Raw genomic sequence first — 14028 nt, 5'->3', positions numbered from 1 at the left:
AAATAATAATTAAAATCTCAAATGTACTAAAGTTGAAAAGACGCATCTGTGTCACTTAAAAAATTCATACATGTAAACCACACAATCACAAGAAATAAAGATCATTTAAATGGCAAAAAAAAAAGCCTCAACTCATTTTCGCTTCGGACGCCCTGGTGAGCAGACAGCAGAAGCAGCAAAAGCAATCGTTTGGCTCGCCGTGGCGGTGTCAAACGTGTCTCCGGTCTGATCTACGAGAAAACACGAGGTGTGCTGAAGGTGTTCTTGAAAAATCTGATCCGTGATGCTGTCACGTCAAGCGTAAGCGGCCATCGATGTCGTCTACGCTTTGAAGCGACAGACGAACTCTGAACAGTTTCGGAGGTTAAATCATCACCAACTTTGGCAACAAAACGGCCCTTTTCTGGGCCAACAAGCTTATTACAGTACAAAGTTAGAATAGAATTTATCTGCCTGTTGGTCCATATTCAGAACCACATGCCCCCAACGACTACACAAAATGCACTCCAGAGTTGTAATCTTGTAACCAAACTTCGAAGCAGGGGTGCAAGTGATTTTGATGGATTCTCTTCATCAACTATCTCTTTGAAAAAAAACTACAAATTTGGTACGCCTACAAATCAAAAACGAGTTCAGATAATAGATGATCGATCAATTAAAAGAACTAAATTTTCCTAGCGGTCCTACGTCAAGCTCCCGTTCGTGCCCTTGGCACAGACCCTTCTACTTTTTAGTTGATTTGTCGATTTACCATAATTTTGTCGTTTCTTGCTATTTGATCTTTCTTTTATTTATTTTTTAGCTGTTTTGGCGTTTCAAGTCGTTAACATGCCATGACTTGTTTTGGCATTTTAAAGCCATTTTGTAGTTTTTTTTTTAAGATTTGGCTATGGATCATCTGCATTTAATATTGGTGGGTCGCGAGCTTATAACATTCCTAAATTTAGGTCACATTCAAAAAAAGTTTGAGAACCGCTGTCTTAAAGTGTTCTCCATTCTCTTGAAATCGTCCCTAGATTTTTTCAAGAATCGATTTGCTTGGAATTAATCTCAGAATTTCTCCTACAATTCCCTTGAAATTGTCGTCGAAACTCTTCCCCAAATTCTATCAAGGACTTTTTAGTTTATAAAACGGACACTGTCAGCCACAACTTTATTATTTGGGTACTTAGCATAAACCTTTCTTAGATTCGAGAAAAAAAATACTGAGCTGAGCCACTAACCGTAATTTTAGGGGGATTTCTGTATTCTATTACTATTAGCACAGACAAACAGACATAATTCTAGCAAATTGTTTATCGGACAAGCATTTAACGGACAATTTAAAAGTATCGTAGTTGGTAGTACCGCCACTTGTGGCGCGCATAGTCATTTCCCTTGCGTTTGACGTTTACACACTACCACCATCTGTTCAGCGTAGTACCCACCACAGTGTACTCAACAGATGGCGGTAATGTTTTAGCGACGATGTTTTACAGTGAGAAATATTCAATGAGTTATGTCTGATTCTCTGTGCTATTAGCTTCATATTTCAGTTTACCCAAGCAAATCATCGAAATGAAAATTAGTTTGTTTGCTAAAATGAGCTATGTCCATTTTGTATGGCAAGTTTTGCTATATGAAATGCTCCTCGTGCGAAATTCATTCGAATTGCATAGGACATCAATTTGACAAGGCATTTATCACCAGCATACATCTTTCGGTCGTATGAAAAAGGTCCAAACCTGCCCAAAACCGTCCGTATACGCCTTTTTAATGCACCACCAACGTAGAGTGCGCCACGCGAGTTCGAGAAGAAACGTCAACCAAACCATGTGTTTACATCAGATTAACTATTTTTCACAACGCAAATTAAACCATATTTCATTCAACATCTTGCCAATCTATTGGTAATTATCTTATTGTACGACTTTCCACAGATCTGAACCTTAACTATCCACACACAAGAAATCCGGAAAATCATAACCACTAAGGCACTTTTCTAATTTTTTTTTGAGTGGGCTTCGTGGTCGTGCGGTTAGCGGCGTCGCCCGTCGTTCAGGCGTATTGTGAGTGCTACGAAGTGAGGGTTCGATTCCCGCTCCAGCCGGTGGAACTTTTCGCAACCCGGAAATTTCCCTACTGGTCTACTGGGTGGGTGTTGTGTGTTGTCCATTGTCTAGTGTTAAGTATTCAGTCTGTACAACCTCTGGTTGAAGACGGTGTCAATTGTCTGTCTGTCTAGGAGTAAAGAGCTACAGAGTCGCCATCAACGCCAATTCCTGTACACTAGCAGGATGTTTGCAAAAACGTTACAGAATTAAATTTTTCAACTGTAGATTAAGTTTTGGAGCATCTCAGATGAATCAATTTATCAGGAAAAGTAAAAAAGTGTTCCGCTTCCTATGCCTCAAGGCAAAAATGTCTGCTCACAACACTCTTTTTGGCGTTCTCCTATTTACCGTTTACGGTTTAGTTTAAAAGGCGTATTCTAAGAAGGATTCCAATCAAATTTTTAGAAGGGATTGCAAGGAAATTCCAAAAAGAATTCAACGGTAATTATTACGCGGGGTGTTTTCTGGATTATTTCAGAACAATTTCAAGATAATTCAAAGCAGAATTCCAAGTTAATTCTGGAATTCATATCGTGAGAATTTTGAACAACGAGAAATTAAAACCCTGCAAAAGAATAATTCAGTTTCGGTTTTTACAAATTTTTGTTTCCAAAGTCCAGCATTTTCAATATTTTTTTTAAGGACCAAGCACTTTACATCTGAAATTGAAACGACAAAAATCATGGTTACTTTTCAAATTCTCGGATATTTCCCGGTATTCCCGGTTTTCCCTGTTTGCTGGCCACCCTGTTGTAACCGACAGATTAAAAAACGCTGCTCATTTTGTTGGTTCATCAATCCATATTCTCTTCTCGAATATAAAACCTCGGATGAGAGAATGACGCACCCATTCAACACACATGAGCCTTTACAGTTAGTGACACATTTGCTCTAAATTTCAAAGTATCTATTCGGCCAATCCTAATAAATTCATACCCATCGGTCTACAAAAGCAATACCAGTTGGTTGATGTCAATACACTGTTAATTAACATTTGCAAAAGCTGTTAATGCCGACATCAGTTAGCACTTTTCACCAGGTGATGGGTACGCAAACAATTGCTTAACACCTCTTGATGCATGACACGTGATCTGGAATACCACATGGAACACATTTCGGGTCTAGCTGAGAATCTTCGATTGTTCCATTTTCGACTCCTGCTAGATGAGAATAGTATCAATCGGTGCGGACCAGCGACTTAATATTTCAATCCAGGTCAGCCAACTGAAACAGATGTTTTCAACGTCATCGCCACAATTAGCTCTACACCTTATGACAGAGATATCAAATGTTAATTTCTTACCAACTAGCTTTCCACGGAAAGCCACATCATTCAGCCCTGCGCAAAAAAAACAGAGTCAGACAACATCTGTATCTCCGGATTTACAGGCATGCAAACGAAAAATTTCTTACGTAAACACACTGTGTGTTTATGATTTTGACTAAAATCATCAACCATCGCCCAGAGTCCATTACGGTCTGCGTCGATCGAAGATTGACATGATTCACTCCAAAAGCTCATCCGGGAAAACGCACATCACGTTCGCCAGAAGCCCGATCGATTCCCTGCTCGTAAACAATGCGTAAAATTCTCAGTTTCATCAGTTCAAGTTCATATCACACTATGGGGTCTGATTTTCCTGCTGTGCTAAAATGTGTAAACATAACAAAAACCCAGTTTAAGTGGTTTCAAAACGGTTGAGGAATTCACTGACTCTTACCCGGCATACTCGGAACGAACCGAGTCAAGACGAGCGGAATCAACTAACAAACCAATTTAAATCAATTAACTTAATCACCTCTGCGCTGCCGTTCTCAGTAGAATAAAGACGACTATCGTGGAAGTAAATAAGTCGAGACTTTTGCCGGAGTTCATATTTCTCCCACATTTTACTTTCCACGAAAACGACGCAGTGTGGAATAGGAAGTGTGAAAATATTAATCTTGAGTAAGATGCTATAACCTTTGTATTCCGAACTTTGCAGTTTTTCAAACAATCATTCACAGCTTTTATCAAGTCTGTTTTTTGCTTTGTATATATTTTTAGATTCTCGATGTAAGCTTCAATCGCATACGTGACCTAAAGAGACAGTCTTTTTCCCGGTATACGGACGTCAAGTATCTGTATCTGTTCGAGAATATGATTCAGAACATCGAGGAAGGAACGTTCAGCGAACTGACCAATTTGGAGGTCGGTTATTCGGAACTCCAAAAGCTAATTGCATGACTAATGATCGATTTGTGTGCGAATTTCAGGCCTTGGATCTTTCGAACAACGCTCTACGCACGATACCACTGGAAATTTTTCGATTATCTCTGTTGAGGAACCTCTACGTAGCATACAACAAACTGGAAGACCTAGAGGAAGATCTACTACAGCTGCAGAAGCCAATCGAAGCGCCTCTGCAGATCTTAAGCCTTGCCGAATGCTGGTTGGAACGGTTGCCTAATTTTGGAATCCTACCGGACCTATGGCAACTGAACATTTCCTCAAACCCGATGAAGGATCTAACGATTGACCAATTTGCACCCATGTGCAATCTTCGATCGCTGGACCTGAATGCTACCCGCATACCGCAATGCGCTTGCCAAACCATCACTGCTGAGCTGTCGACGAGGCGGACAGTGATCTACAATAGCCACCCGAACTGCTTTGCAGGTAATCACCATCACTTACGTCCATCCAAGAACTTATTACGAATCCTCCACGCCTCTCTTTATCCTCAGAGCATACGGCCTGCAATCAGGACACATCTACCGTCCCACCAACAAGCCCCGGGCCCGACGAGTATCAACAGTGCATGGACGTTCGGTACGCCCGCCAACAGGACAGCGAGGCCAAAACGGCCTGGTTCAAGATATCCCTCGGGGTGATCGCGTGTATCGTTCTGTTTTCGATCATCCTCTGCTACATCCACCGGCGGAATGCCAGAAACATGAAGGACCACAGGAAGAAACACAACACGATAAAAAATCCAACTCCCATCAACCGGATAATGGTGCCATCCGAAGACGACACGCCCAAGGTCGTCGAAAATGGAAACCGTGATAAACTTATTAACGATTGTGATTAGCTACAATAGGGATTTTCCAACACGCATACACAAACACACACTGTCCTCACGCAGCAAGTGCCTTCGTTCAAAAGAAACGATACAAATTCGAACAAACAAGACTAAACGATTAGGATTAACGGTCGATGATCAAAAGTGTAAATAGATATTCTATTATAGTTCATAATTAGATAGTTAGGATTCATCATCACGGTCACCTCAAAGATAGTATGTAGGATTAGATTTATATCGATAGACTTTTCGCATCGAGAGCAATTGCTATTTACAAATTTATTTTGATCTTGCCACCTACTTTTTACGTTAGTTGAATTTACTGGAGATTGGAACACGACAGCTGTGCTAGAGCGCCAAAGAGTTGAATAAATCATTGCCATTGTTTTATTGTGTTAAGAACTAGTTTGAGTTATTTATTTATTATTATTATAGTCCATCTCACTTGGTAGTCTCAATGAAACACTTAAATCTAAATGTAGTCACTCATTAAAAATTGCATGTACTACTTCATGTAGCAAGGCTCTCGGACGGAGTGTTCGAGCAGGAGCATACAGATTACTTTAGCAACCTGCGGCCTGCGATACGTTTCGTTGCTCAGCAAGAGTATCCAAGCCCTGCAACAACGACACCGGTCAGCATACGGTGGTAAATTCAGCGGGTCACTCCAAGGAAGATAGCGCAGTGCGTATCTGACGAATTTGCATTGAATCGTGCACTCCATACTGCTTGGTAGGGATTCCAACACACGCGAATTCCAGTAGTGAGCGTACCAATGAACAGTAAACGGATTTAAAACACAGAGGATCACGGAACTCCTTAGAGATCTTGGACATGAATCCAAGCTGACGATTTGCTTTGTCGATCGTGTGAGAAGTGTCGAATGTACGTGAGCTTTTCATCCAACGTGACACCGAGGTCTTTAACGTGATCGACAAGTAGTGAGCCAATTTAAAATCGATAGTTTCGTATTGATTGTTGACTTTACTAGCCTATTGGTCTCAAGTACATCTATAATCGTACCCCATTCTAGTCGAAATTCTAGTACTACACTATGTTTGTTTTGATTCGATATGAAAGTTTGACAGATGAAATGAGGGGAGTTAATGAACAGCCCTTAATCGTGGTTTGTTTAAATATTTTTTTTTCGGAAAAAGTGATCGTCAAAGTCCATGTCTTTTTTTGGGTTCTTGTTAAGGGGGGTGGAGAGGTTGTTGTTAAGGGGGGGAGGGGGTTTTAATGCAATTTTCCAAGTCTCATTCCTCATTGTGGTGGTCACGGTCACGCCGTGATCCACCTTTAGCCGCTGTCTCGGTCCTACTTGCTGCAGGACCTAGTGCCACGCCGTTCGAAGCGGTAATGAGCAGAGGCTTGTTGTTTATTTATTTTTGAGGGATTTTAACCTTTAAGGTCATTCATCCCTATGAGCAGAGGCAGGAAAGCTGCGCTGTTTTATATCTTTTCAGGTTCAAGCAGAATGATGTGCAACCAAGTGGTATTCGTTTATGATGACTGGGTTTGGGGAAAACGTTTAATTCATGAAAACAGTGATAACATTATCATTTGTGCATTTTTCAAAAGTTTTTTGATTAAAAATTACAAAATTATTTATTTCAGCAGATTCGTTAAGTAATATCATATCGATTGGCGTATTTGGATTTTGATTTCATTTATAAATGACAAAGTTACAAGCGTTCAAAACCTAACACTATCTCACCACAAATATTTTTTGATTTGTACCCCAGTATAGTCGACAAAGACGTAGTTCTACGTCAAAAGTTGAGCACGTTTCTTCGGGACCTTCTGGTCTTAGAGTTACCTCTATGATACAATTACGTTCACACCAATCATTAAAGATTTTCAAAAGGTTTTGTAGTTCTAAATCTAAATCTCATCAAGACATCGGCGAAAAACAATTTCGAGAAATTGGAGGTCCACGTAGTAGAATAAACGTTACATCGTTCACAAATAAAGAGAAGAGCAGTGGTCCCAAAGTGCTACCCTGAGGAACTCCTGATCTGTTCGAGAAACAGTACGATGAGTAGTTTCCAATGCATACAGTAACTTCACGTTGCACGAGGTACGATCTAAGCCAGCTGCCGAAGGAAGCAGAATATCCCATTTTTACTAGTTTGAGTTATGGAAATCATTTTTCGAAAGAACATCCACTTCCATTAACGATGCCTTCCACAAATATCTCGCACATCAAGTGTTTTGTAACGGAAAGGAGATTTCATTGTGTCACTTCACTTCTTAGCCACTTAAGGAAACACATTCTTCTTTACCTGTTGTGGTATAAATCGTGTTCAAGCGTCACAGAATTGATTATACTCATTCAATCAACACTTCAAATTTCTTTATCACTGTCCTTATGATAAGGAAGTAGGGTAGAACTTCAAGAACGCATCTTCAATGTTTGAACTTCCCGAACCGGACTTTTGCTTTGCAGAACTAAATGATTTTGGAATGGCTTGTATAATTTTTGAGCTTAATTGGTTGAGTGTGAAAAAGCTAGAGTGATGAAACGAAAACATATTGAGTAGGGGACGATGGGATAAATTTCACCACGGCACCGTTACATTTACATATCTCGACAATTATTTTTTTAGGATACATTATCATGAAAAAACTTCTTCATTAAGTAACTTTAAATTGCTCCTGATGAATGTGGACGTATTAGTGGGTAGAGAAACTCGAGTTTTAGCAGACGACACTGAAAAAGTCTGCACATTGTACGCGTACCGTGGAGGTACCATATTTGAAGCAGGTCCCAACTTGACGCACAAGTATTTCACGAAATAGCTTCCACTAATCAACCACTAATGGTTTATTAGCACTCAACCTTTACATTCGCCACGAAAAACTGTGGGTAGGTAGCCTTTTTTGGCCAATATATGACCGTCTGCCTTAACAAAGAAGCTCACTATCAATAATTCACTATTGAAAATTACATCAATGTCCAGCTGCTACAATGGTGATCAAAATTATCACCGATTGCTTGAGAAAAGCGCTTTCCCTAACACAGATTTCAGCGGTGTTTATTCAATCACCGTATGTGGTGATGTCCGGTCGTCTGCATCAGCAGCAGCAGGGCTTTCGGCGCGTGACGTTGAACATTGTTCTCCAGTACACAACGAAAACCTGCCTGCAAGCAGCCCACATTGGCGTCCATAGAAAGAGGAAGAAGCCGACCCGCTACTGATCGGAATCAGTAGCTCTTCGTGTGTCGCTGTGGGCTATCTATGCCAAGCGCGTCACCCTCGTTCCAAACAACATACAGCTCACCAGTCTAATCTGTGTTGAACACCCTAATCGCTCAGCATTATACTGCCTATAATCGCATATCAGTCCCATATGGATTTTCGTCAATTTTGAGATAACAACGCTATCAACTATCAATTGGCATCTACTATCATATTATGTGATAAAACTCTTTGGACTTTGGACTTTGATAATGAAAAATGTGCAAACAACATCAAGTCAGTTTGTCTCACCAAGCAAAATAATCGCATATCAGTCCCATCCTGAAATTCAATCGTCCATAATTCAAGTTCAAGTTTTGCTTTTCGAATTGCCATATGTTTCGCTAATTTAACAAACCATGCAAGCTTCATTGCAACAGATTTTAACTTGAATAAATGATCAATAAATTTACTATACTTTTTCAAACATTTACATGGGAATTACACTTCGTAACTTCAACTGCCATTTTCTCAATGCCTACTTTTTTCCATATGGAACTGATATGCGATTATAGGCAGTATAGTACTCAACCATCACGACAAAATGGCACTTTTTAGGATCACCATAAGTTTGTGAAAGAGTATTTTCTGGACATTTGTCGTCAAGGTCATCAGTCGGATGTCAGTTCCCATATGTTTTAATCTAACATACCATGTGAGGCAACATTGGGGGTGCAATTTCAAACATCAAAGTCGGTCGCGGCATGAAAGTGGTCGGATTTTGATCCAGGGATGATGGATTTTAATTCTAAATACGCCAATCGATGGGAGATTTTCTACGAATCTATTCAAATTAAGACTTTATTAATTATCAATAGGTCACTAATGAAAATTACACAAATGTTCAACTGCTGCAATGGTGATCAAAATTATCACCGATTGCCTGCAAACAGCGCTTTCTTTAACACAGATTTCAAAATTGAATTCTATTCGGTATTACCGAACGAAGATGCTCAGTGTCCTCACTAATTTGGGATGGTTTACCGCTGCTCATTTCCGAACTTTAATTACTAGACTTTTTGTGGTGTTGTGTTGCCATAACGCAAAAGTCACATTGTTCATGACCGATCAACTAAGGATATATTTATATGCTTTAGAATACGACAATAGGAGACGGAGGTGACTTCCTGAAAGTGACTTTTGTTGTAACTTCCATGCACGGATTTTACGCTCAAATCCGCCGAAAGGTATAAAGGATTGTATTTCTGGATGTATGCATGGACGGAGTCACGCTTCTGAGTGCTACGAACGTGTTTTCCACGTTTAAATAGGTGCTCTTAAATTGTCTTGCTCCTTCTCATCATCCATGTCGTCGGTCACCATTCGATAAACTTTTTGTTCTGGGTAGAACATACCAAATTGAATAAGTTTTATGCAACCATTAAATGGTAAATTACCCGAAGTTAGCACCATATCCGATCGTATTCAAGAAAAACTTGCTACATACACGAGTGAATTCGTTGCTGCCCTTGGTCCGGATTTGGAATTCATTGGATCGTATTTTTTTTTAATCCTTTATTAGGGAGATTTTTAGCTTTTCGTTAGTTCATCTCCAATTCATTGGATCAGAACTGTAGCAAACTCGTGCGTACCACTCTTTCCCGAACATAGTTTCGTTGGCAGGCAGCGGCTAGCTCGGCGTCTAGTTCCCAAAACTGCCGATGCACTACCAATCGATCATCTTTTTCCACAAGCCTAGTGCACTCCTTCTGACAACCACAATCAACCAACTTGATACCGTGTGCATTTTGGCGTTTTTCAGCAATGTTTTTCGTCCTCACTGCGTACTTGATTTTCCAATTGATTCCGTACCATCCCATCACCAAAGAAACTACATCCGAATCAAAATGCAATTCGAAGGTTGACTGCTTCAAAATCATCCCTGCGGCATGCAAATCGTTCATGCACCCGAGGGGGGCGACTCTATCTAAGATGCAGGAAATTTTCAGCTTTGCTGTTGTGAGATTCACTCGCGCTTAATAGATAGAAACACGATTGTTTATGATTTTGAAGATTTCCTGCAAAAGGGTGGAGAGCGCTGCGAGTAGATGGGTTTAGATGCAAGAGATGAAAAAAGATTTTCCGTAAATTGATTCGCTAGTGAGATTTTTCGACCATTTAAAATCGAGATTTAGATGTGTCGCACCCCTCGCATGCACCCCTTTATCCAAATCAAAAAACTAGCGAAATCTTCATCATCTGAATCCACTTCACTTTCCTCGGCACTGCCATAGAACTTTTTAATTAGATCCATATTTTAATCAAACGAGCGAAACTTCAAAAGAATTCAAAAGCACACATTTTCAAATGTTTTACTAATCTCAACTACTTTTTCGAAGGGACGTATCAGCTTTTGTAAACAATGCATTTGATAGTCGTTTTGGCGAAACTGGTAGCGCGCCAACGCATGCTAACACTACCATCAGATAGGGGAAATTTACCCCTACATGATAGTAGTGTTAGGTATGCGTAGGCTAGCTACCAGTTACGCCAAAACGACTATCGAATGCATTGTTTACATAAGCTGATACGTCCCTTCGAAAAAGTAATCGAGTAGTGTCGTTTTAGTTTTTGCGGTGTGCTACACCAGTGCTACACACTTAGAAATTATCGCCGACTTAGGTAATTTTTACCGAAATCTGAACAGCTGAACTTTTCGGTCAAATTTATGCAATTCAATTCAATTGCTTTTCAGCTACTTTGAAACTAAGGCTGTGTTCCATTTGGAAATTTTTCACTTAGATTTGACACTTCGAAAATAAATTAAGATTTTCGAAAATCTCTCAGTTGTTGAGTGGTCGATTTTCGAGAAAGCGTCTGTCAAAATTGATTCCTTGTCTGTCAGAAATAAGTCTGCTGGAATAGCAGGTTTATTCGAAAATTTTCCATCTGTCAAATTTAAGTAAAAATTCACCAAACACAGCCTAAATCTCCACTAAAATGACAAGATTTGATCATTCAAACAAGGTTGAACATGTTTTGATATTATTTTCAAATTCAATAGCCTTGAATAAAATAATTGATTTTCGTTTTGTGTATCTATGGAATCTATAGTATCTATAACATCTACACCCTAAATTATTTCCGAGTACGACAGTTTACACACTAAGATTTTGGTTCCGTGTTCGGTAAATTTTACCGAAATCAGAACAGCTGAATGTTCGGTAAAACTTTGACTTTCATTTTAAAGGCTATTGAATTTGAAAATAATTTTAAAACATGTTCAACCTTGTTTAAATGATCAAATTTTGTCATTGTAGTGGAGATTTAGTTTCAAAGTAGCTGAAAAGCAATTGAATTGAATTGCATTAATTTTACCGAACAGTTCAGCTGTTCAGATTTCGGTCAAAATTACCGAATTCGGCGATAATTTCTAAGTGTGCATGACGTCATCATAGTGTTGTTTGAGGGAGAAGTACATATTGTAATATACTAACTGGCGAAGAAATCCATTAAAATAATGTGGTTCACTGTAATAGAATTTTCTTGGAAGCTTGTGCCATCATCACCCAGATGGGTTAGTTTTTTTGTTTTGATTTGAACAAAGTTGATTTTGTGTACAATGATTCTTTGACATTTTGTCATTTTTTTATGCATTTCAGTTTTGAGTAGAGTGAAAGAGATAGAACCAAAACATTCTAATACATTTGGTGAAAATGCTAGTACAATCCAGTAGTAGTGTTGCCATGTGGTACAATCTAGTAGTAGTGGTGTTGCCATGTGGTACACAGAAAAATTGCAATAGCAGGTTAGTCACCAAAGTTTTTGAGCCGCTCTGTCTGTCACTTCGTTTGTGACAAAAAGCTTTCCACACTCCACATTCCGATTTATTTATTTGACATCAATCCGATCGACGTTGTCCATTTGTCAACTTGTCACTCCCAACACAGTTTACCCATGTTTGGGTAGGTTCAGTTTTGACGGATCTGGGTGGATTCTACCCAAATTTGGGTAGTTTTGAAATAGGGTGCAAACCATTCCTCGATTCATTGTTCCAAAGATTTGCTTTGCACTTCTTTTTGAACTTTTACGCACGAAACAAAACAAAACTGCAAAACGAAGAGCTCTATGGACGAGTGCACCGATGGATTTGAGTTCACTCACTTACTTACGACATAATGAAAATTTGCTCTTGATTTGTTTACATCAGGAAAATTTTAAGCTATGACGATATAGGATACACCTTTGTTTACAAACAAATGATATTGAGCTGTCAAAGACTCGCGTTTATTCCTGCTTACACTACACCGGTGCTATACCACAAAAACAGGGGCGGGATGTGTAGTCAAATCGGCCTACTGAAAATCCATCAATGAGATATAAATGTGTAAGCACAGATAAACAGACATGACTCATTAAATATTTCTCACTGTAAAACATGGTCATCTGTTGAGTACACTGTGGTGGGTAGTACGCTGAACAGATGGCGGTAGTATGTTAACGTCAAACGCAAGGGAACTGACTATGCGCGCCACAGGTGGCGGTACTACCAACTACGATACTTTTAAATTGACCGTTAAATGCCTGTTCGATGAACAACTTGCGAGTTTTATGTCTGTTTGTCTGTGGTGTAAGGCTCATTGAGTTTGTCATCTCTTTCGTTCTCCCGCTGTTCAAACGGTTGAAGGAGTGTGACGTCAAACTTCGTCATTAATTTTATCAGCCGGAGAACGAAAGAGACGACAAATTTACTGGACCTCACCTGTTTACACTCATTGATTTTCCCGAGGGGCAGACCACTCATGTATTTTCGTTTCATCCAAACGAATTGACGAATCCAACTTAAACTAATGCGCGCCTGGTGACAGGAATAAGCACTATCCGACGGTGATCAGGTAGTGACAGCCCTTGGAAAAATTACTAGTTTTCAGATAAAAAAAAAAAAAAAACCATGATGAGGTTATGGACATGGTTATGTTAACAGCCATACCACATCGATTAATGTTGATATGGAGACGTGACCAACCAAATCAAATAAAAATAGAACAGAGCCCCTTCTAAAATGTATTCCAATACAGGCATCCGATGCTGATTATTGGTTTAATACGGTAGGATTGTATTCGGATATGATTTGCAACCATCGATGGAAGCATGCAGAAATTTCGTTGGTTTTATCATGTTTGTTCTACGATTTTTATTTTATTTCAATGCTATTACTATAATTTAGCACTTAAATATCTAATTCTACTTTCCAGAGGGACTCTACTTATGCCAGAGAAGAAAGGGTTTCCGCTCGATTATATGCCTGGTGATCAGGCAAACTATCCTATGCCGTCTGCGAAAAAAGCACTTTTGGTACTGCCTTTGTTGTCCCGCTCGTCTGAATCTACCAAACCAGGCGTGATTACCTCCTAATGGTTTCGCAGCGGATTAAGCTAGAAGAAATATGATGTTCCTGCGGATAGAACAATATATTGTTTTGATTGCTTCAAAATGTAAAATTGTTCTAACAACTCACCTCAAACAGCAACATTAATTGATTTAATTCAATTTCCGATGGGATGATCCTTCAGTATTGCATTCTCAGTTTGAATACTGTAAGAACATTGTTAACATTGTTTGTTGATGTTATGCTGGGAGCAACCTATTTTTCATTTTGAAGAAATCTCAATGATTTTGCATTTAAAA

The 14028-nt window shown here is 39.3% G+C and overlaps 1 protein-coding gene across 2 annotated transcripts in view; it reads left to right on the top strand.

Moving 5' to 3' along the window:
• Lapsyn (Leucine-rich repeat activity-regulated protein at synapses) overlaps positions 1-5563 on the top strand; it is a 38804-nt gene extending 33241 nt beyond the window's left edge. For both annotated transcript variants that reach the window (XM_065224692.1, XM_065224693.1), the window contains 3 exons: positions 4141-4284; positions 4350-4752; positions 4821-5563. In XM_065224692.1, coding sequence (XP_065080764.1) covers positions 4141-4284; positions 4350-4752; positions 4821-5167 — 894 coding nt within the window. In that variant the 3' untranslated portion in view covers positions 5168-5563. The remainder of the gene's footprint in view (positions 1-4140; positions 4285-4349; positions 4753-4820) is intronic.
• Positions 5564-14028: the final 8465 nt, after the last annotated feature.

This window comes from Ochlerotatus camptorhynchus, unplaced genomic scaffold (genome assembly GCF_037179485.1).
Source record: "Ochlerotatus camptorhynchus isolate MF236.1 unplaced genomic scaffold, CSIRO-AGI_Acam_v1.1 ptg000213l, whole genome shotgun sequence".
In the NCBI taxonomy this organism is placed as follows: domain Eukaryota; kingdom Metazoa; phylum Arthropoda; class Insecta; order Diptera; family Culicidae; genus Ochlerotatus; species Ochlerotatus camptorhynchus.
This window is presented reverse-complemented; position numbering and strand designations above follow the sequence as displayed.